The sequence below is a fragment of the Oryza glaberrima genome, chromosome 1 (assembly GCF_000147395.1).
Source record: "Oryza glaberrima chromosome 1, OglaRS2, whole genome shotgun sequence".
NCBI classification, from domain to species: domain Eukaryota; kingdom Viridiplantae; phylum Streptophyta; class Magnoliopsida; order Poales; family Poaceae; genus Oryza; species Oryza glaberrima.
The window spans coordinates 20,472,832-20,496,775 of record NC_068326.1 but is presented as its reverse complement, the minus strand read 5'-3'; the positions used below and the strand labels follow the sequence as shown (position 1 = coordinate 20,496,775).

Sequence of the window (23,944 nt, the reverse complement as noted above, 5' to 3'; positions counted from 1 at the left end):
CGGTGGTGAGACATTAAAAAATCACACAGTTTGCCAGTTAGCAGATGACTACAAAACGGACAAGGATCCGACTCTAGTGAAACTAAAGTTCTATCAAACAGCTTTATCACGTCACAAAATTATTCTCCATAAATCTATCTAGTAGTAGTATACAGTCTAATTTTATGTACTATGCGATCGAAACAATCCAGTAACTCCACTGAAGCAGTATTAGGACATACCAATTCTATAAAGAAAAGAGTAAACTTTGTTGATGGCCTATAAACTTGGATCTAGGTGCCACTTAGTTACATTATTTTGTAAATTGTTCATCTAGATCAGTGATCTTGTTTGATTTACCACTCGAGGTCCAATGGCGATCCCAACCAGGGGGGGGGGGGGGGGGGGGAGGTGGGCTTGAGCCCCTCCTACTATTGGCTAGACCCACTATGCATGCTCTTCAATTCTTCATATATATATATACGTACTCTCTCTATTTCATGTTGTAAGATGTTTTTGACTTTGGTCAAAGTTAAACTATTTCAAATTTGACTAAGTTTATACACAAATATAGTAATATTTATAATACTAAATTAGTTTCATCAAATCAATAATTAAATATATTTTCATAATAAATTTATCTTGGATTGAAAATGTTACTATTTTTTTTTTGTAAACTTTATCAAACTTAAAGCAGCTTGACTTTGATCAAAGTCAAAACCGTCTTATAACCTGAAACAGAGATATTATAACCTTTAAACTTGTCTTATATTTATTCTATGTTATTTCATTAGCACCTCCTAAAATTTAGTCTTGCGTTCGTCACTGTCGAGTTCCAAAGCGTATGTGAAAGATTATGATCTAGATGAGTCATTTATAAGATTATAAGCATTAGTGACACCGTGATCCAAATTTAAGGATCGATGATGTATTTTACTCAAAAGAAAAATATAAGGAAATAGCACGCTTGCAGCAGTTATTTATGTTACCTTTCCCACCTCCTTTTCGCTTCTTATCCTCACTAATTTCCAGTACTAGCCCCACACTTCCACTGGCGATCTCCCTGGCAATGGCCCTACTACCTCCCTGTTCCCTGAAACTTTACAGAATGTATCTATGCATGACAGATAGGCTAACTATTGTTCCTTCACCTGTCAAAACTAAACATATTTAATTATCTCTGCTGCCAAACTAGTGCTATAAATTACAAATCCAATTTCGGTTGGTGAACAGAAAGGAGAAATGGAGGGAAAAGAAGTAGCAAAAAAAAGATTTTTATTACTGCGATACACTCCAGCTGTTGGAAGAGATGTGCGGCCCACCACCTCGCCTCCATTCCCATTGGAAGTTTGGAACTGGCCGTGCAGCTCTTGCATTATATTGCAACGTGCACTGTGCACATAATGAAATGGCCGGTTTAGTTGAAATGTATGATTTGATCTATTAATAAATCGATTTAACTAATTAATTTATTGGCAGGCACTGGCCTACCAAACCTCTGCAAATTGCCAATTCCTCCTACCAATTCTTCTGTTTATATACTGAGAAAGTGCCAAGTTTTTGTCTGCTTCATGTAACCTATGGATTTCGCTGTCCAAAACCATTGAAATTTATTCATGGAATTGGGCATAAGATTATTTTTCTCTGTATCTTTTTTCTCCCTTGTTAATGATCTTTTGAGGTGACATGTCATTGTTACATGGTAAAGTGAAGAACAGAAGAGAAGAGGAAGGCAGTGCAGCTGTGCAGGAGAAGGGAAAGTAGCTAAGCAAGTAAGGCTGGCAGATGCCATGCCAGCTGCAAGCTAGGCGATCGATCAAGAGATCGCGTCATCATCTCTGATCAATCTCACACTGTGGTAAGCTAAGTTTGATCGTTGTCATTCGAATCACTCATGATTCGTTTCGTGTTTGTTTGAATTTGTTGCATCGATTCCATCTCCAAGATCTTCACATGCATCTTGTTGTAGAACAAGAGTAGAAAGAAACCTCATCAAGGTCAAGGTCAAGCTCGGACGACTCCTCTCCATGGATGGAGATCGGAGTAGGAGGAGCGCCGCCGCGATCACGCGGCCGCCGTCGCACGGCGGCCCGGCGTGGCGGCGGATGATCGCCTGGATTCAACTACTCAGTGAGTGATCTCTCCACCTTCTTGCTCGCGCGGCGATCCATCCATGGATCCTAGCTGCAGAAAATCCGAGCTCACTCTGACTTCTCTCGATCGATCGCCGGATGTGTCGCAGAGGTGTTCGTCCAGAGGTACGGGGAGGTGGCGAGGTGGCGCACGGCGTTCCTCCTCTTCCTGGCGCTCCTGGCGGAGCGGGGCCTGCGCCGCGCCTACCTGTCGTGGAAGGAGTCGCGGCTGCGGCCGCGCGCCGCCGCCGCCGTCACCCTGCAGGCCGCGTTCCGGGGGATGGCCGCCCGCCGCGAGCTGTCCCTCCGGCGCAGGGCCGCACGAGCCGCAGCCGCCGCGCTCATCCAGGCGCGGTGGCGCGCGCGCGCGGCGGCGCGGGAGCACGCGGCGGCAGTGATCTGCCAGTGCGCCTGGAGGCGCCGCGCCGCGCGGCGGCGGCTCGCGAGGCTCCGGATCGAGCAGGAGAGGGCGGCGGAGGCGTGCAGGCTCAGGGAGATGGTGGACGTGCTCCAGCAGGCGGTGGAGGACGCGGAGGTGCGGGTGATCGCCGAGCGGGAGGCGGCCAAGAAGGCCATCGCCGAGGCGCCGCCGGTGATCAAGGAGATCGTCGTGCAGGTCGTGGACACCGACAAGGTGGACTCGCTCGCCGCCGAAGTCGCCCGCCTCAAGGTGACACCATCGATGCCTCTAAATGTGCAATTTATTCATGTGATCCATGAACAAAATTCAGATCAAAGAAATCGGTCTGATTCATATGATCCATGAACAAATTCAGATTAAAGAAAGTGGTCTGATTCATGTGATCCATGAACAAATTCAGCTGAAAGAAAGATGCAGTGACCAACCAAACCAGATGCTACATTTTGACATTTCGAGTTGCAGGATTTGCTGGGAGCAGAGATGAAGGCGACGTTTGACGCGAAGAAGGCGGTCGCCGAAGCCGAGCTGAGGAACGAGAAGCTGGCTAGGTTGCTCGGAGTCGAGGAGGTGAAGAACAGGCAGCTGCAAGAATCCCTGAAAAGGTTCAGTATTTCAGAATTCAGACTTGTTAGCTCTGAATCTCTGATGTGCCTGCACAATTAATGTGTGATCCCAGTATGCGAGTTCATGGGAGAACTCATAGTGTTTTGCATGGATTTTTATTTATTTTTACTTAGGATGGAGATGAAGGCATCTGATCTTGAGGAAGAAAACCAGAAGCTTCGAGGAGCTGTCGCGTCAGTCCCTTATGTCAGGTTGCCGTCAAACGTAAACCGTGATGATCCTGATCTTGAGGTACCTGAAATCACATTGATGAATTTCGACGCACAATTTTGATGCTCAGCGTGCTCAATCATGTGCATCTTAACAGCCAACTCCAGAGAATGAGGATGAGAATGAGAATGAGAATGAGAAAGCAGTTTATTGTGAGGTGAAGCCAATGATAGTGGATAGAGGGGTTGACATTCATGTAAGTATAATCATCAAATTATATTTGATCAGTATATTCGTAGAATGAGTTCCTGATTTAACAACATTTAATTTCAATCTAGGAGAACAATTCTCAACTGCCTGGCCTGAATGATCCTGAAGCTGAGAAGCAGCAGCAGGTATGATGCTTAGTAATTCTGAACTTCTGTTTGTGTTTCAAGCAGTATCACAATTTCGTTCAGGTGTCACGCCTTAAACATTTTTTTCTGAATATCCAGGAGCTGTTGATCAAGTGCATATCTGAAGATCTTGGGTTCTCTATTGGAAGGCCTATTGCCGCATACCTCATCTACCGATGCCTGATCCACTGGAAATCATTTGAAGAGGACAGGACAACAGTTTTTGATCGCATTATTCAGAAGATAAGTGCTGCAATTGAGGTATGTGGCAGTGGTATGCACATATCTACAACTATTATTCATAAGAAGATATATGCATCAATTGTTTGTTTTCTCTTGCAAGGCTCGAGACAACAATGAGACATTAGCATATTGGCTATCCAATTCATGCACACTGCTGCTGCTTCTCCAAAAAACACTGAAAATCAACGGGGCAGCTGCTTTGGCTCGTCAGAGGCGAAGAGCATCACCCCTGAAGACGCCACAGGTAATGTACCGAAAACTAAACTCTGTATGCTCAACAACCTAAGTGATTTTGTAAGTGAGTTTGGGATTCTGGACTCAATATTAGTTGCAAAAATTCCAGGAAAATCAAGCACCTAATCATCCTGACCGTAGTCCAGTTCCTGATGGACGGTTAGTCGGTGGACTAGGTGAAGTTTGCCAGGTTGAAGCCAAGTATCCAGCTCTTGCTTTCAAGCAGCAGCTCACTGCATTGCTGGAGAAGGTCTATGGAATTATCAGGCACAATTTGAAGAAGGAACTGTCCCCACTGCTTGGTCTCTGTATTCAGGTAGCATTGTGCTTTCTGCATATCTTTCTTTCAGTTTCAAAAGTATATTTGCTGAAAGTTAAGAATGACGGATATAATTTTCTCTAGGCACCAAGAACATTTGTTGTAAGCCCCAGAGGGTCAGGCGCTCAAGGAACAGACTTGGCACAGCAAGCTTCTATGGCACATTGGCAGAGCATCATCAAAATTCTTACAAATTCGCTGAATGTCCTAAAATCCAATTATGTAAGATAAAAAAAATTAAATTGGCAGTAGATACAATTTTAATTCAAGTATACACGCCATCTAAACCTCTTTACATTGCAGGTGCCTCCCTTCCTAATCTGCAAGCTGTTCACCCAACTATTTTCATTCATCAATGTTCAACTCTTCAACAGGTACACATGCATACTAACGATTCACTTCTCCATATTTCTCAAACTAGCACCATGAACTCATATGACAAATTTTTATCACTTCAATGGTAGTCTTCTGCTACGGCGTGAATGCTGTTCATTCAGTAATGGAGAGTATGTTAAAGCTGGGTTGGATGAGCTAGAGCACTGGTGCTTTTGGCTGACTGAAGAGGTTAAAAACTTAAAAAAGTCTTTACGTTGTCTGAACAAGTCTTTCAGGAAGCAGTCTCTAACCTTCATGTGAAAAACAGTATGCAGGTTCTTCCTGGGACGAACTGAAGCATATTAGGCAGGCCGTAGCACTTCTGATACTTGAAGAGAAGCACAGCAAGTCTCTCAAAGAAATCACTGATGAGTACTGCCCAGTAAGTTTTTGACTTTATCTACACTACCTGCTTTGCTAATCTCATTATGTCAATAACAAAATTGGATGATGCATTCTATCCTGCCAAACAGGCACTTAGCATGCAGCAGCTATACAGAATCGGCACAATGTATTGCGACGACAAGTATGGAACTCTGGGTATTCCTCCAGAAGTATGTGATTCCAATACATTCCAGACAAGAACTTTTACAAGATTCATCTTCTTCACCTCGTGGACTAAACAATCTAAACTGCAGGTGGTTTCGAGCATGAGAACCAAGATGGTCCAGCAGGGATCGAACAGTCCATCGACACAAGATGACATCAATTCCTTCCTGTTAGATGACGATTTCAGGTACAGTACATTTTTCCCCTTTGTTTCCTTGACTACCATCTCGGTCACCTAATGATCTGATCCATTTCCGATTTCTTGTTGCAGTATACCGTTCTCCATCGATGACATTGCAAAGCTGATGGTTCACATCGACATAGCAGATATGGATCTGCCACCCCTGATTCAGGAGAACAAGGGCTCTCCACATCTGATGCCCTAAAACGAAAACGACAACTGATCTACATCTACACGCGTTTTTTTCGTGTTCTGATGATGTACATAGCGCATGATACAAACCACAGTTTTGAGTTTTGGGTTTTGAGTTTTGAGTATATATAACTACTTCAAAAAGAAAAAAGAAAAAAAAGAGAGGAGTACATATACAGATTTGTTTTTTTTTCTTTTTTCTGTTTGGTTTGGTCTCCCTTTCGCTTTCAACAGAGAGTGGTTGGTTGAGTTGTGTGTGCCTGCGTGTACAGAGCTGAGCTGATACGTACTAAGCCAAGAAAGAAAAACGATTTTTGGTTTGGAGCTTTCAGAGTGTGAAGCTTGCAAGTCAAGCAATGTTGCTGTATACATTGCCACGTGTGCTCTAGTATGGTTGATATGATACTACGTCCCGTCCTAAAATACTTGTCGCTTTAAGTTTTTATTTGTAACTTTTATCATTCGTCTTATTCAAAAAATTATGAAATTATTATTTATTTTGTTTGTGACTTGCTTTATTATCAAAAGCACTTTAAGCATGACTTATCTTTTTTATATTTGCACTAATTTTTCAAATAAGACGAATGGTCAAACGTTGAAAAAACAATCAAAGCAACCACTAATTTAGAATGGAGGTAGTATACTACTGTACTTTTATCAATCAAACTCATTTTGGACGCATACACCGTAGATAAAATCAATCAAACTCATTTTCTGAATGTGACATCTGACTGCTGAACATCTAGTACTAGCACTAGAATTGCATGCCAATGAGCCTATCATTATTTGTCCGCATCCTGTCAACGTGATCCTGAACCGACCAAGAAATGGGAAATAATTGTTCGAAGCTCAAGTACCAAACAGAGTTTTTGAGCAAGATTAGTAACAGCGACGTAACAGTAAATACAAATCAAAATCATTGAACACTTGCACATATCTTTATCAAGAACCGCTGCCTGGCTTCCTGAGAGAAGAGGGTGAACAAGATGTATTTGTCACAATGCAGCTAAAATAGCACGCCACGTTGTTCATGCAGACACCAAACAATGAAAATGTAGAGGACTGATTGGTTCTGTTTTGCTGAAGTGGTAGCATCACAAGGGCACTGTTTAGTTAAGACCAAACTTCCCCCAAACTTCCAACTTTCCATCACATCACATCACATCCAAAACTTTCCTACTCACATAAACTCTCAATTTTTTTCCAAACTACCAACTTTCTCCAAACTTCTCCCCAATTTCAGTAACTAAACACAGCCAAGGATTACAAACACTGCCTGTGTGCAAGTGCAAATTAATTAATACAGCAGGCAATCAAACAGTTTGATCCGGTTTGAAATTACAAACCAGTCAAACAATCCATGCATGCGATTTTTTAGTTAACTAATACTCCCTCCGTTTTTTAATAAATGACACCATTAACTTTTTAAGATATGTTTAACCATTCATCTTATTAAAAAAAGTAATTATCATTTATTTTATAGTGACTTGATTTATCATCAAATATTTTTTAAGCATGACTTAAATATTTTTATATTTGTATAAATATTTTGAATAAGATGAAAGATGAAACGTTGGTAAAAAAGTTAACGTCGTCGTATATTTAAAAAACGGAGGTAGCAAAATTGCTGATGATCATCCAAAGATGTCACGGCCAACATGCTTGAGAATGGCATATATAGGCCGGAAATGCTACTGGGCGAAGGGCGATCAGATTTTGCCCCCCCCCCTCCCTCCCTCCACATCTCCACCCGGTTTCCTTTTTTGGCACCGCATTACTTTTCTATTTTAGTAAATTTATACACCTAAAGTTTACACATCTAAAGTTTAGAGACCAAAAGTTTATATTTCCGATTCAAATTTGAATTTGAATTCAAATATTTTTTTATATATAGTATTTCTATACATCTAAAGTTTATAGATCTAAAGTTTATAGATCTAAAGTTTATAGACCTAAAGTTTATAAGTCAAAAGTTTATATACCCGTTTCAAATTTGAATTTGAATTATATCCGATTCAAATTTGAATTTGAATTCAAATATTTTCTATATATAATATTTCTATACATCTAAAGTTTATACACCTAAAGTTTATAGATCCAAAGTTTATAAGTCAAAAGTTTACATACCCGATTCAAATTTGAATTTGAATTCAAATTTTTTTTATATATATAGTATTTCTATACATAAATTTTTCTAGCTTTTTTTTTAATTTTTTATGGTGTACCGTAGTAGGAAGAGAAGAAGGGGAGGAGGAAGGGGAGAAGTGGGAGGAGGTATTGCCTATAGGGAAAGGGGGGGAGGGGATCCGATCGCTGGGCGATCGCCCATTAGGCCCCCCATATATAGGCCTCATGCGATTTAACAAGTAATCTGACTGTCGGCTTTCATTTTGCAGAGTGACCAGGCACGCAGCGTTGGAGTGATGCTCATTGACAAGCATATGCTATGATATTAAAAACGGAATTGCTAAAACTCTGTCGATAGAAAATCCTACCTTAAATCTTGCAAAATTTGGATTACTGGATGTGCTTCACGATTTGTGCTCTTCTTCTCCAACTCCGGCGACCACCTTTTCTTCTCCGGCGCTGGCAAACCTAAATTCCGGTAGAGGGCTGACGAATTAGGGTCTCGGGGTGGGGTTGGGGTGGGGGTGTGGAGGGGGGGGGGGGGAGGGGGAAGAGGGGGGAGTTCACCGGCTTTAGAGGGATGGCCGTGGGAGGCGGCAGCCCGGCGGTGGGTGGCGGATCGGGCGGGCGGCAGCGCCGCCGCCGAAGCCGCGGGGCTGGAGGATGGCGGCGGGGGCAAAGCGGAAAGAGTTGTAAGAGGAGGCGGACGGTGGTGGCGCCCGCCGCCAGCGATGGGGATGACGACGAACAGCTCGCGGCCGCCGGCTTGAGGCAAAGGAGAGGAGAGGGAGGGGGAGGGGGCCGGCTGGGGGGGCCTCGCCGGCGCCGTTGACACCTTTCGGCTAGCCGGCGAGGCCGGGCGGCGGCGCGTTGGGGTGGCGGCGCGTGAGGAATCGGGAGAGGAGAGAGGATTTTTAGGGTTTGGTTGCCTGCACGAATCTTAAAGCAATCATGTGGTCCAAAATTTGCAAGATTTATGAGGGGGTTTTCTGTCAAATGATCTATAAACAGTCCCTATTAAAAAAATAGAGGAGCATTTGTAAGAAATTTGTTGAAAAAAAACATTGTATCTATCTTTGCAACATATGAGTACACAAGTGTGGAATTAATGGTTCTCATATAGTCATGCATGTATGTTAGGATCTGTCCCCACGGGCATGATATGCTTAGGGAGCGTTCTTTTCCTCTTAGAGATTATCACAACATGTTTTTTAAACTGCTAAATAATATTATTTGTATTAAAAAAACTTTCTGCACCAACATTCTCATAACTCTTTTAAACCGACTTTTCAACCTTTTAATATTTAATTGTTTTATTTGTGCACATGAATAATCGTCATAAACTAAGAAACACATGAATAAAGCAATATGACTGCTAGGAGTAGCATTTACACAATTACACAACACAACTTTCAATTATTTTTTAAAAATAAAACTTAGAGGAACCATGACCTTGAGTCCTTCCAACTCGCTAGAAAAATGAACCCCTTAAAAAACTTTTCGCATATATAATTCAAACTTTGTATGGAAAAAAAAATTTCTGCTTAACACTCGAGAAGTTTATGATTGACCCATGAATTATTTCCCCGTGTTTGAAATATATAGCTGAACAAACCAGCTAGATGCACTCATATTCGGAAGAATAGTCAAGTGTGGTGCAGTGCCCCCCAACAGAAAGATTAGGACATGAAAGTGGCTTGCACTCCATTATCTCGATCAAGCTAGCTTGGCCCCATCTAGAGCATGATTCAAGTGGAAAAGAACTAGGAAAAAGGTGGAAGGACTAGATTAAGGGTGCCATACAAAAAACCATTACTAGCACTAATCAAATTTTTAATTTTTGAAAGCTATACCATATTGCACATCCAACCACATCCACCAAAACAGTGGTGGCAGAGTACACATTGTTTTTTAAGGGAAGCATCGCAAGTGGATTATTGCTACTCATTTTGTACCCCTTTTGAGTTAATTATTGCTGGTGATGAGATGATGTTTTGTGAGGTTGTTGATGATGACACAATATAATGTGCCATTTCCATCGGTGTCTTTGATGGCTGGTGCACAACCACACGAGGCCCAGTTTAAACTAAGCACAACCGGCCACATTTAAACCAAACTAAAATTGAACCACACTACCAAACACCGATCGAATCATCGAATCAAATCATTATTTGACAGCTACCCTGCATTGTACGTGTACGTACTTGGGTATCAGCAAGCAAATCAGATAAGTATATATCCATACTACCGTACATAGATGTGTACTACTCCCTCCGTTTCAAAATATTTGACATCGTTGACTTTTTAGTACATATTTGACCATTCGTCTTATTCAAAAAATTTAAGTAATTATTTATTCTTTTCATATCATTTGATTCATTGTTAAATATACTTTCATGTACACATATAGTTTTACATATTTCACAATTTTTGTTTGAATAAAACGAACGATCAAACATGTACTAAAAAGTCAACGGTGTCAAACATTTTGAAACGGAGGGAGTACTAGTTTGTACTCCCTCCGTCCCAAAAAAAACTCAATTCCTGGGTTTCCGTGCCTAACGTTTTACCGTTCGTCTTATTTGAAAAAGTTATGAAAAAAATTTAAAAAAATAAGTCATGCATAAAGTATTATTAATATTTTATCATCTAACAATAATGAAAATACTAATCATAAAAAAATTCATATAAGACAGACGGTTAAACGTTAAACACCAAAACCTAGAAATTGAGTCTTTCTGGGACGGAGGGAGTACATACATGTACAACGAAGATGATTAAAAAAAAGAAAAAAAAAGTAAAGCTCTATTACTTTTTGTTGGTATATTACAAAGTACAAACACAAAATGTCCAAACATATGTAGTAATTCACATCAAGTTAATCACCTAATGCAATATCAAGAGAGCTTTTTGGCCATTTTAAAACAAGCACAAAATGCTCCCCCTCTCTCTCTCTCTCTCTCTCTACCACTCTGTTCAATGGAGTAATTATATCTCTCCCTTTTCACACACTCTAGCTGCATTGATCCTCTCCAATAGCGATCAATAACTCAACTGTTGATTCTCCTAATTACCCAAGAATGGAGAATAAATCTGATGGGTATATAACCCAAAAACAAAAACGAAATTGAAATGTATTTTTTTTTGTTTTTCCCCATTTTTTCTTTTTTTTTTCTCTTTTTTTTTTCAGGGTCAGTGCCACACCTCACGTCGCTACCTTAGTAGTTAGAAGCCGACGGTGACGGCGGTTGCGGTCGCCGGCGTCTCCGGCAAGGAGATGATATCCTCTTCGTCGTCGTGGTCGAAGAGGGAGCCGATGACCATGAACTCTCCCTCCTCCTCGGCCACGGCCATGGCCGACGACGAGTCGTCTTGGATCTGCCTCTGCCACTTCTCGCGGTACGAGTTGATCTTCTCCAGCGTAAGCCCCGCGCGGAATCGCTCGATGAACTTGTCGGCCTTCGCGTTCACGTCGGGGCTCGCGCAGTACGCCGGCGCCGGCGACGCCGTGACGGAAGGAGGCGCCTCCTCTTCCCCCTCCGACATTGGCGGCGGCGGAGGAGGAGGCGGCGGTGGCAGCGGCGGCGACGGCGGCGGGAGCGGGTAGGTGTAGTAGACGACAGCGCGCCTGGGATAAAACGGCGGCTGCTGCTGCGGCGGAGGCGGTGGAGGAGGAGCGGGGCGGGACGGTGGCTGTGGCGGTTTCCTGGATCGGCGCGTGGTGGGCGGAGGTGGCGGAGGCGGCTGCGGCGGCGCGACGGAGTGGATGCGGCGGCTCTTGCTGCCGCCTTTCTTGAAGAGGTTGTAGAAGATGGATGATGGAGGCGGCGGGGGAGGGGGCGGCGGCGGCCGCGGCGGCGCCGGAGCGGGGTTGGTGGTGCGGACTGTGGAGTCAGGGCTCGCCGAGGCGTCGGACGACGGCGACGAGTAGTGGCCATCGGAGAGGTGGTGGTGGTGGTGGTGGTTGTGGTGATGCTTCTTCTTGCTCTTGATGCCAATGCTCTTGCGCTTCTTCTGGTAGAACGTAGCAATGGCGGAGGCGAGGTCCTTGGCGCCGCCCACGCTCCCGCTCCGCTTCTTCTTGCTCCGCGGCGCCGTCGCCGGAGGCAGAGGAGGAGGCGGCGGCGGCGTTCCCGGCGGGAACATGGCCGGCGATGACGACGAGAGGGGGTACTTGATCTCCTCCACGACTATCTCTGCCTCCAACTCCTCTGTCCTTGGCAGGCTCTCGACGCTGCGGCTGCGCCGGCGTGGCCGAGCAGGTGGCGGCGGCGGCGCTGCCGGCGCCACCTCCTCCACCCTCATCTCCTCCAGCACCGCGTCCAGCCTCTCCGAGTTCCACCTCCTGCTCCTCGTCAGCGTCGGCGGCGGCATCACCGTGTCCTGCTGCTGCTCCAGCGCCGCGTCCAGCATCTCGGGATTCCATGTCCTGCTCCTCGCCAGCGTCTGCGTCGGCATCACCGTCTCCTCCTCCCCCCGCGCCACCTGATCCAGCACCGCGTCCAGGTCCAGCCTCTCGGAGTTCCACCTCCTGCTTCTCGTCAGCGGCGGCGGCATCGCCGTCTCATCCACCCGCGCCACCTGATCGAGCACCGCGTCTAGCCTCTCGGAGTTCCACCTCCTGCTCCTCGTCAGCGGCGGCGGCATCGTCGTCTCCTCCACCCGTGACTCCTGCTCCAGCACCACCTCCAACATCTCGGGATTCCACCTCCTGCTCCTCGCCAGCGGCGGCGGCGTCGGCGTCACCGTCTCCACCGGTTGTTGCGGCTGCGGGTGTGGTCTCTCCTCCTCGGCGATCTCGGCCATGCTCGGGAGCCTCTCGATGCTGCCCCGCCGCCGCCGCCGCTCTTCCTTGGGCGGGAGCGATTTCCGGCGCACCTCGTAGGTGTCCACCGGGATCGTCTTCACCTCCGGCGTCGTCGTTGTTCGCTTGTGCGGCGCGTCCACGTCCCAGCTCCGCTCAGGCCGCCGCGTCCGGTAAAGCTCGGCGTCGTCGTAGAACCGCCACGCCGCCTCCGGCGACGTGAGGCCCCAGACGCCGTCGCTGTCGAGCCGCAGCTCCGGGTACGAGCTGCTGCTCTTCAACCGCCGGATCCCCGTGCTCCCGTAGTGGTTGTTGCCGCCGTAGCTCGCCGCCGCCGACGTGTTCAGACTCGCCCACACCTCGGCGGTCGACGGCTCCTCCCCCACCGCCTCGGCAGCCGGCGCCGCCGCCAAGGACGGCGAGACCTGATGCTCTCTCCTGCCACCCTCGGACGCCGCCCCCGCCGCCGCCGCGGTAGAAGCCGAGCCGGAAGAGGACTCCCCGTCGCCGGCGCGGCCAAGCAGGCCGCACAGGATGGCGAACGCCACGAGGCAGAGGTTGACGACGTCCCAGCCGCTCTTGAGGCTAAGCCCGCCTCCTCGTCCTCGCTGGTACCCTCCCCCTCCCCCTCCTCCTCCTCCTCCTCCCCCTCCCCATGGCCCGCCTCGCCGCACCGCCGACGGCAAGAGCATGAGCACGATCAACGAGAAGAGCAGCACGAGCACCCACACCTTCGCCCCGCCGGCGCCACCATTCTCCTCGCCGTCAATGCTCATGTACGACGTCGTGGCGCCACTAGCACCAGGGCCCGCCCCCGCGCCATCGCCGCTCCTCGCCCTCGCGTCGCCGTCCATCGCCGCCGCCGCCGCGCGCCAGCCACCTTCCTCCCTCCCTAGCTCGACTCGATTCCTCAGCACACGCACGCCGCGACGCGAATCCGAAACCAAAAGCGGGGAGCAGCTAGAGGTTAGTGGCGAGCTTTTTGGATCTCTCTCTCCTTCTCTCGCTTCGCTTTGGCTTTTTGATTGATCTTTTCGTGGAATTCTTGCCCTCTTCTGTTCTCTCTCTTTCTGACTCGTTGATGGAGTGGTGGTTATATACCACGCGAGGTGAGGTGTGAGGTTTGCTTCGAGTGAAGGCAGGTTGGGGGGGTTTGAATTTAATTTTTTTTGGGAGGGTTATATTACGCGACACGAAATGATTTGGTTGGAAGAAAGACAGGAGGGAGCGTACGTTTGTTTATTTATTTATTTATTTTTGGTTAAGGAGGGGAATGATTAGTCGTTGTAATGCGTTGGACTAGGCGAGTGAAAATGTTTGATTATTATTAAGTTAGTAGTAGGAGTAGATTATTGGCTAATTACGCGGTTTTCTGTGTCCAAGAAGCTTCGGTGCCCAGTGTAGTAGTTGCAGCAGCCAGCACAGCCAGCTGAAATGGTGATTTCTGTCAAACTGACAGGTAGGCCTAGTATGGTGTAGCTGTATGCCTGCATCACTCTGTGTTTTCATATACCACCTCTTTACTACTACTCCCTCCGTCCCCAAAAAAAAAAATCAAACCCTGAGTTTTCGTGTCCAACTTTAGTCTTATATAAAATTTTTTTACAATTCGTATTTTCATTGTTGTTAGATGATAAAATATGATTAATATTTTATGCGTGACTTGTCTTTTTATTTTTTTTCATAATTTTTTCAAATAAGACGGACGGTCAAACGTTGGGCACGGAAACCAGGGTTTGTCTTTTTTTTTTGGACGGAGGGAGTATGTTTTAAGCATGTGTACTTAGATACAGCTACAGAATATAAATATTAAAAATACTTATATTTTGAGAGGGGGTAATAGGTACGAAAATTTTCATCAAAATCTTGAATCAACCATTTGTCGGTATGTGGCTACGCACTATTTAACCGCTGAATTAATAGTACCATTGCATTCGTAATTTCAAGTTAAAATGTGATTTTTGAGTTAAAATCTGAATCCCAGAGTCGCGAATTCAAATATTTGAATAGTGTTTAGCTAATTAGTAAAACGCAATTAAGTAATACATTGAAATTACATAATGCATGCCCAATTCAAATGGTAATTCTTTAAGTTCGAAAAAAAATGAAAATTTGGATTTCTCAAACTAGGAAGATGGTTTATTATTGAACATCCACTAGTTTTGACATGCAATGTAGATGATTATATAGATCTTTTTCCCCTGCGAGAGATTGTTGCATAGATTGTTAATTGTTAGCTCAAGCAAGCAACGCGTGTTCTTTTCTAGTAGTAGCAACTTGCAACGTCTTCCGAGTGTTTTCCTCCGGAGAAAACTCCTGAAACGAACGAACAAACGAACATGGGATTTGAGCAGGTGTCAACAACCTGCTATGATCTGCAGCCAGCCAGGGTACCCTCAAAGGCAAACACCAAACACAATTTCAGTTTAGCTCCCCCCCTCATTTCTGCTCCCTGAAGCATCACGCATCACGCATTGCATACCTTGTCAGAAAGGTGACTTGTGAGCCACAACAACACAACCATTTGGGCACTCTAGCTGGATGCACATTCCATGCCCGTTCACTGGAACACAACCATTCTGTAATAGGATGGGAGGAAAACAAACGAATGGTTTTAATAATGGGTTTTAGTTTTATCAATCCAGTTTAGTCTGGTGACCAGGTTGATTTTCTTACGGAAACAACGTTTTTTTTTTTTTGGTTTTCTAGGTAGGGTGTTTTTTTTTTTACATGGTGAGGAAGAGGTAAGACAACTCCACTTTTACCAGAATAGAGATATCCCAATTTATAATCCATACCGAAAACGGATACTCTACATTATAGGTATAGAATGAAGAATTTCATATATTAGTTGTTTTATCGAGTGATCGGATTGAAATCTAATGGCTGAAATTAATAGCCATAGTAAAGCTACCTTTGATGGTTTATCAGAGCCATAGACATTAATTTATTGTGTTAGACACAAATAGAATGAATAGTCAAATGCATTAATAGTTTTTCCAAGCCATTACTGATGGTCGAAATCGATAGACATTGTAAAACCGCCATCAACAGTTCATAAAAAATACCAATACTTCTTTTTCTGCATTAGTCTACTGTAGCAGACACAATTTTACCGTGTCACCACCTACCTATCATTGCAGTACTACCGAGTAACCATGTTCACACTGCACCTAAGACTGTTATTTTCTTCATTTTTGGGTAATTCGTTTTTCATGTGCATGCTTTTCAAATTGATAAAGGGTACGCGTTTTGAAAAAAAAAATTCTATAGGAAAGTTCTTTTAAAAAAAATATTAATTTATTTTTAAATTTTGTTTAGCTAATAATTAATTAATCATATACTAATACGTCGTTTTGTTTTGCGTGTGTGTGGAGGATTAGTCTCCAACATAACGAACACAGCTCTCACAGCAGTACACTACCGGTAGTGAAATTTTGCCAGGTGCCTTTCGGTCTGTCCAAGTTGGAGCCATGATTTGCTCGGCTCACCCCAGTGCCCTCGTGTTCTTTTTTTTGGGTGGATCATCGGCACGCGATGCGTGGCTTACAGCTGAGCAAATCAACAAATAGTGGACGGCGGCCCAAGGGCCCCCCCTCCTCTTGAGCTATCATTCACGCTATCATCACAAAACACACTCTCTTGAGCTTGATGTTGAGCTAACACTAGTATACTTAATTAACACCACCTTTTCCCGTTCATAATACCCGGTTTAGTGTCTTGACGCTTTCTCGTTCAAAGTTTCAGACGCTTCAGCAGAAAGGGATCAGATCACAGAGTTTCCCCTGAAAACTCTGATGAAGAACTACTACTACTTTCGTTTGTCCATGCTGGATGTGTTTCAGAGAAGCCAGATTTATTTGCATGGGTAATGAATGTTACTGCTGCTAGATTTCGTCATTAAATGCTATATTAATGGGGTCTGTAGCAGCAGTAATTTGCATCAATTAATGGTTCTCTTCTCAACCATCAAGGAGTAGAACACTACAAGTAGTACACTAGTAGGAGTAGTACTGTTCCAGTTTTCCTACCTGAAGAAGATTCCAATCCCAAAAAGGAGGCAGCTGATGAGCTGAAGTCCACACAAAGCAACAGCAGAGTTTAGCAGCTGATGCCAAGGAAAAAGCGGCGATTTGGACGCTAGCCACTCACGTACGTACTAGTGGTATCATCTCCATATTAAGGTGGTGTTTGGTTGGAGGAACTAAAGTGGAGCTAAACTTTAGTCCCTCTCACAAAAGCATAAGTCCCTGTGAGAGGGACTAAATTTAGTCCCTAGTTTCCAAACACACCCTAAGTAGACGTCTTCCGTATCACACGCTACTTATTAATCTCTTCGTCTCAAGATAAATTGATTTCTGGCTATGTTTAACATGTAGTAGTTTATTATTTTTTTTTGAGAATTATGTAGTAGTTGTCTCCTGTCTATATGTTGCATTGCTGCGGCTCATGCCTAATCCATGGGGCTACCAAATAGTAGTAGTAGTAGTATCAATCAGCCTGCAGACAGAAAGGGAGAGAGGAGGTTGGAGAAAGCAACTGCATCAAGCTAGAAAGAAGGGCAGAAAGTTGCAACGCATGTGTAAATATGTATCCTTTGCTTGTCAAGAGATGGAACCACATGCATGCATGCTTTCAGGGTTCTTCGTTCTTCTCTCACAATCATTCCATTTTCCATCCCCTGATATTTTGCATTCAGTGCTGATCCGTCTACCGATCTGTCCGTGCTTATCTGAAATTCGATGGCTATTTTTTGCCCCTCATTTTCTGCTTTTTATTTAGCTGTGTGTTGGTTTTATATCATTGGATGATGGATGGATGATGATAATTGACAACAATAGATCGATGTAGATAGATAGATAGACAGATAGAGTAGTAGATAGAACTAGAAGGATGCAGGGGGGGGCCTAGCTAATGGCAAAGGGACCCTGGTTTTAGTCTTGGCCGGCGCCGGTTGTTGTCAGTGATGGATGGTCCATGGGCAATGGAGGTCAGTGAGATGGTGCTGCGGCAACAGCTCGCGACATGGACGCTGTCCAAAAGTGTCGCCAACTTATGGCTTCTCTCCCTGTACGATCGGTGCAGGATTAGGTCGGGCCTGACCTCTTAATTAGCTAGTACCTTGCTCTGTCAATGTCTGAATTCTGAAACTGCGTGGAAAACAATGCGACATTCCGACTGTACATACTCCTACCTTACAGCCAAACACCTGGTCTTAAGTACTCCGTTGATTTTCATATAAAACTTGGTAAGTTGCTAAACCTCCGTTGATTTTCATATAAAAACAGATCTGGAAAATGAGCCAAGAAGGGTAATAAGGTACATGCTGTTGTCAAATTTGATCGCAATGATCAGCGAGAGGAGTGAGTATGTGACGGTTTTTTTACCTTGCCTTGCCCCAATTCGTTCCCCAAAACCAGCAGGAGCTAAGCTGCGTGAGGTTGAGTGAGATGGAGGTTGTGTGGACTGGCGGCGGTGGTTGGCGTGCTGCACTTTCTCCAGGAGGGTTTCAGTTCAGCGCAAACATTGTCTATTCCGCTAGAATGCTACTCCCTTCGTTTCACAATGTGAGTCATTCTAGCATTTTCCACATTCATATAGATGTTAATGAATCTAGACATATATGTCTAGACATATATGTCTAGATTCACCACATTCATATAGATCTAGACATATATGTCTAGATTCATTAACATCTATATGAAGATGGGAAATGCTAGAATGACTTACATTGTGAAACGGAGGGAGTACTACTAGTACGAGTATAATACTAGTACTGTACATGTCACGCTCGACAGACAGGTACGCTAATCTGCAGACAGACATGCATGTGGAACACCGACGCGTATATACTATATAGGGGGTGTTAGGGAAGCCCCTCTCTCAAAAATATAAGTCCCTCCCTTAGAGACTTATGTTTCTGTGAGTCTCTCCCAAACACCCCTATAGTCGCGTACATACGTACACGCATAGTAGATCTAGTGATGTTACATGATGCGGGTTTGCAGGCAGAGGCAGCGATTGAAAATTCCGTTTCAAGTCAAGGCGAGCAGAGAGTCGTCGTCCCTGATCTGAGCTAATTCTAGCCATCAGTCCACGCCTCCACGGGCGTTTCACGCGTAGCATACGCGACGACCACGCCGCGCCGTACGTGAGATCGATCTCCCTCACTTGGTACGCAGTTGTTGCCGCGCTAGCTGATTCGGTGAGCAGCAGCAGCACACGCACCGCGTGCGTTGGCGTTGGTTGGTTTTGCGTTTTGCAACGGAGGCGTTTGCCGCTCCATGCGTGATGCCGCGTCTACGTGCGTACGCGCGGCATCGGGACGGCGCGCGCCCCTGACTTGCGCCGCGTCCCCCTCACCACCTGGCGACCGGCGTTTTTAATTAGTTTCTTTTCTTTCTCCTGGAATCGTGCGTGTGGCTACTCTACGCAGGGTTAGATTACCGATTGACCAATGAATTTTGAACTCTATCGGTACCATGGTTTTTAATAAATTCAGGCCGAATTTTAATCGAGTTTAATGTTTGACATTTGAATTTATATGAAAGCATTCGAAATTCCGAGCCATGTCATCGGAATATAAAAAACCACGAAATCCAATCGGCTTTCGTCGGTGACATGTAACATGTTCATGATAGCACATGTCCACAAAATACACACTGCTTCCTGTAATCCCTCCTGTATGTAAGAGAAAATTCCTTCTCGAAGATCAAAATCAACCAATACCACACAATTTTTTTAAGCTTTGTACAATACCACAGCATTGCTGTGTTTGCTTTGGTTTATAGCACTACCATCACCTTTGCCACTAATTGTGTTAGTTTGGAGTTTGGACGGAAAATACCCATACGTAGGCATTCTATCCTAGTCCTCACTCCACAATCTCAGGGGCGGACACAGTAGTGATTCAAGGGTTTTCGGATGTATACCCAAGATTTTTAGATAAAAATAGGTACATGTACCCTATACTTCATATATGTATTAAAAACATAAAATCTAAACCGAGAAGCCTCTCGGTTTAGTCTTACAGCGTAACACCACTGAAGCCATTACTCTTCCGAAAATATACTACTTGTCCATCAAGCAAATAGGAACCACCTATACTTCAAATAAAACTTTCTATTAAACTACTCATCCGATCTACGATCCAACTACACCATTGTGTTCATAACAATTAAATCTTTATAACAAGATCTCACATGATTATATTTTAATGATAAATTACAAATTACTTTTATAATATATCTAAATTACTTTTAGATTTCACTAAATTACTTATACATATAAAAATAAATTTAATAAATTCTAAAAGTAATTTACATATATTATAAAAGTAACTTAAAACAAAAAGAAATAATTTTGACACGACATTAGAAGTAAATTCGTCGTAGTGATAAAAATATGACTATATCTAGAAACTAAATTTAATCAGCACAGATCAGTACAAGTAAGTTTAACAATTTTCAAAAGTAACTTTAATGTTAATTGGAAGTAACTTTTGCATGGTTCAGAAGTAACTTTCCATAAATCTGTTTTAAGCACTGATTGTTTTTTTCCCTTTCACTTTTGTTTTTCATGTAGTACGAGAAAAGAAGATAAAATCTTTGATGGATTGTAAATAACATTGATGGAGTAACATAATGAGAATTAATCATGTATAAGATATAAAAGTTACTTCCTGATAACATGGAAGTTACTTCCTAACATGTAATAATTTACTTTTCAATTAATAAAATGTTTAAATATATTCAATATGGATCTCGTTTTGTCACATATTTTGAGTGGAGTACAATGATGCAAATAGATCTTAAAAACAATATGTGATTTAAAAGATATAAGTTATTAAATAGGTTAAAAAAGGCACACTCTATTGTATTTTTAAAGTTGAAGGGGGATTTATACTGGATGGAATGGTAGCTGGATAAGACAGACCAGCGACCGGTAGTTGTCTAGTCACGTCCATTAAAAAAAGTAAAGAAGAAGCCTTAAACTACTCACTACTCATCTTGGGCTCTATTTCACCATTCCTTCTCTGTTTGGTCCAAATTTCCTTCTCCCCTCCCCTTTTTTCTCAGCCCACACTGAGTTTGGGCCACAACTCAGCCCATTCAGCTATATGTTAAAATACATGCAATTCATTTCACGGCCAATTCTACGAATTTATAAAAATATTCTTAAAGCCATTATATATTATATAGTTTAGAACTATACGAAACTATACATATGTATCGCTTGATATTGTATTTTTTTATCTCTTCCTATTTCAAATACCCAACCTAAAAATTCTAAGCCCACCCCTACTCAATCTCCCTACCCTAAACGCGCGCATATTAAAATAGCCAAATCCATGACCTTGCTAGCTATAGGCTGTGTTTAGTTCCTTTCAAACTTTCAATTTTTCCGTCACATCAAATGTTTAGACATATGCATGGAGTATTAAATGTGGACGAAGAAAAACCAATTGCACAGTTTGTATGTAAATTACGAGACGAATCTTTTGAGCCTAATTACGTCATGATTTGACAATATAGTGCTACAGTAAATATTTGCTAATAACGGATTAATTAGGCTTAATAGATTCGTCTCGCAGTTTACATGCGAAATCTGTAATTTGTTTTGTTATTAGTTTACATTTAATACTTTAAATATGTATCCGTATACGTCAAATTATTTTTTTTATCAAAACAACTACACACGGCCATATCTCATCGTGCCATATGCCGTAGGCCGTAGCCCTGAGCTCATCACTGTCCACGCGTCCGTTGATTTGTGGCATTGCCCTCGAGGCCTCGAGCTCGTTTGGTGTCACCCAGAAAGCTCGCTTAATTTCATTAGCGAGCTTGCATGGATCAATTCAAGACATGGGTGAATGCTAAATTTATACATATATGTGCCAGACTTCGATACTTAGATGTACTAGCAAAATATTCATGCTTTGCTGCAAATAAAAGAAAATATATTAATGTGTTATCTATTTTTTTCTATAGAGAATATTCATCTTAATCTAATTTTTCTATGACTATTCATTTAGATTTGATCATTTTTAATATTAAGAAGTTCAAGAGGTAACTTGCAAAATTTACAATGGGAGTAGATGGAGTGACAAATATACTACCATCACCACCATTAAAAGGAGTATATATAGATATGTGCACTGGTTCGCCCTTTCGACAGCAAGTTCGGGTTGTCGACCACTCATCTCGCACGCACGGACGCACCTGAACTGAAGCGTGCACCACGGCCGCTGCTTGCCCTCGAGCTCGAGCACGTACCCTGCACACTCCATGGTCAGATGGTCTGCGTTGGTCGCCTGCGAACTCGATCGCCGGCGTTGATCCAAGTATCGAACCATGATGCGGTTAGGGTAGGCTAGTGTGGTCATTTTGCAAGACCAAGCTGTGGACCCTACACAGCTCAGACGGGAAACTGTAACGAGTGCTGATGGTTGTGTGTGGTATGAATGGAAGATAATTAAACTCTTCCAAGCTGCGGTATTTAGATGAAGTGGAGAAATTTTGGTGGTGTTTTTTCTAATTGGGGGAACCCAACTGTGCTGTAGAACGTTAATTTTTTTTTAGCAATGTTGTGTTTGGTTAAAGTCAAAATAGCCAAAGTTAACTATTGAAATGATATATTTTTTTTAAGGCATACCAAAATTTGGTTTCAAACCAAATATAGACATTAAACACTTAAAATTGTCAAATATTGGTAAGGCCAGGTCACAAACTAAACCAGTCCATAAATTCAATTTTGTTAATAAAAGTTATGCAACAAACTATTATAAGGATCATACTACCTCCGTTTTTTAATATAGGAATAAGTTCATCTTAGGTCCCTTAACTTGTCGATGAGTCCGATTTTCATCCTTCAACCGCAAAACCAGATACAACAGGTCCCTCAACTGTCAAAACCAGTGCAGATGAGGTCCCTCAGCGGTTTGGATAGCGGTTTTGGCTGACGTGGTGACTGCGTGGCTAATTTGACTTGGTCTTCATCTGATGTGGCATTGACGAGTCGCTTATGTGGTAATTCGTTCTAGAAAAATAATAAACCTCGTGGGACCCGTATGTCAGTGCCACACAAATTAATAAAAAAATAGATGGGCCCACGTGGGCCCCCTATGTCATTCTCAGCCCCCTTCTTCCTCCTCTCTCTCCCCATCTCCCTCACTTCAACTCTCTCTCCCCTCTCCTCTTTCACGACGGAGAGACAGCGGCACGCGGCGGCGGAGGCACAGCTCCGGCAGCTATGGGCGGAAGAGCCGCACCGCGTCGGGGCGTCCAGGCACGAGGAACGGCTCGTCGTCCGACGCGACGCCGTCCTGCGGGGCGTGGAGCAGCAGTGATCGCTGCACCGGGAGCGCGAAGCACCCCGTCCCCGTGAACGCGTACCGCGGGATGCGGAGCCTGGCCGCCGCGGTGGCAGCCCACGGGAGGACGCCGTCGAACACCACTGCGTCGGCAGGTCTGCGCTGCAGGAGGTCGGCAAAGAGCGGCGCGAGGAGGTCGACGATGACGGCGAAGGGGCCCGCGAGCCAACCAATCTGCTGCTGACTACGATTTCATCTAAACAACAATGCATCAAATGTACAACACTCCCAGCTCACCCTCTCCACCAACTCATGTTGCGGTTTCCCCAGCAAGTACGCCATTGTGGCCTGAGAGCCAATCAGCCAAAGGCCATCAAAACCGGCATACTCTGTGCTGCAGCCAGTAGCAAACCAAATACAACCACAACATCATCAGTAACCAAAGGTTATCCATCAGTTTCATCAGGCATTCACCAATGTCGACTAAACGAGAAACAAGAAAACCAAAATCATGATGTATCATTACAGTTGTTCGTCTTCAGATCTTTGGTCGGCAGCGCGTCCGATCAGACGTCCGGCCTGGCGTGGAAGATGTCGACGAAGGAAGGGCTGGGGTTCGAGGAGGCGGCGGCGGAGGTCCCGCCGGATGAGGGCTGGGGGTTGCGGAAGAGGTGGGCTTGAGGTGGCTGCGGATTTCGGTGAAGGGGGAGGAGAGCTTGGTGGTGCGCTGATCGGCAGATGCGGGGTCAAACGTTGGAGCCGGGAATTTACCCTCGCCGGAGGAGGCCGCTGCCGCCGCCGCCGCCGCCCCGCCTGAGAGGCCGCCACCGTCGCGAGAGAGGAGAGGGGAGAGAGAGTTGAAGAGAGGGAGATGGGAAGAGAGAGAGGAGGAAGAAGGGGGGGGGCT

At 44.4% G+C, this 23,944-nt stretch overlaps 2 protein-coding genes across 2 annotated transcripts; one reads left to right on the top strand and one right to left on the bottom strand.

Annotated features, from left to right (window-relative positions):
• The first annotated feature begins 1,549 nt into the window (after positions 1-1,549).
• On the top strand, positions 1,550-6,163 carry LOC127762817 (myosin-17-like). Its single transcript, XM_052287349.1, has 17 exons — positions 1,550-1,837; positions 1,949-2,109; positions 2,222-2,781; positions 2,995-3,134; positions 3,270-3,387; positions 3,464-3,562; positions 3,645-3,701; positions 3,801-3,962; positions 4,045-4,188; positions 4,288-4,494; positions 4,582-4,719; positions 4,801-4,871; positions 4,962-5,061; positions 5,141-5,254; positions 5,346-5,426; positions 5,511-5,608; positions 5,693-6,163. The coding sequence occupies exons 2-17, from the start codon at positions 2,007-2,009 to the stop codon at positions 5,805-5,807; spliced, it is 2,307 nt and encodes a 768-aa protein (XP_052143309.1). The 5' UTR covers positions 1,550-1,837; positions 1,949-2,006; the 3' UTR covers positions 5,808-6,163.
• A 4,458-nt stretch (positions 6,164-10,621) lies between these two features.
• On the bottom strand, positions 10,622-13,817 carry LOC127760670 (formin-like protein 20). Its single transcript, XM_052284959.1, has one exon. It carries the CDS (start codon positions 13,577-13,579, stop codon positions 11,147-11,149), a length of 2,433 nt encoding a protein of 810 aa, XP_052140919.1. The 5' UTR covers positions 13,580-13,817; the 3' UTR covers positions 10,622-11,146.
• Positions 13,818-23,944: the final 10,127 nt, after the last annotated feature.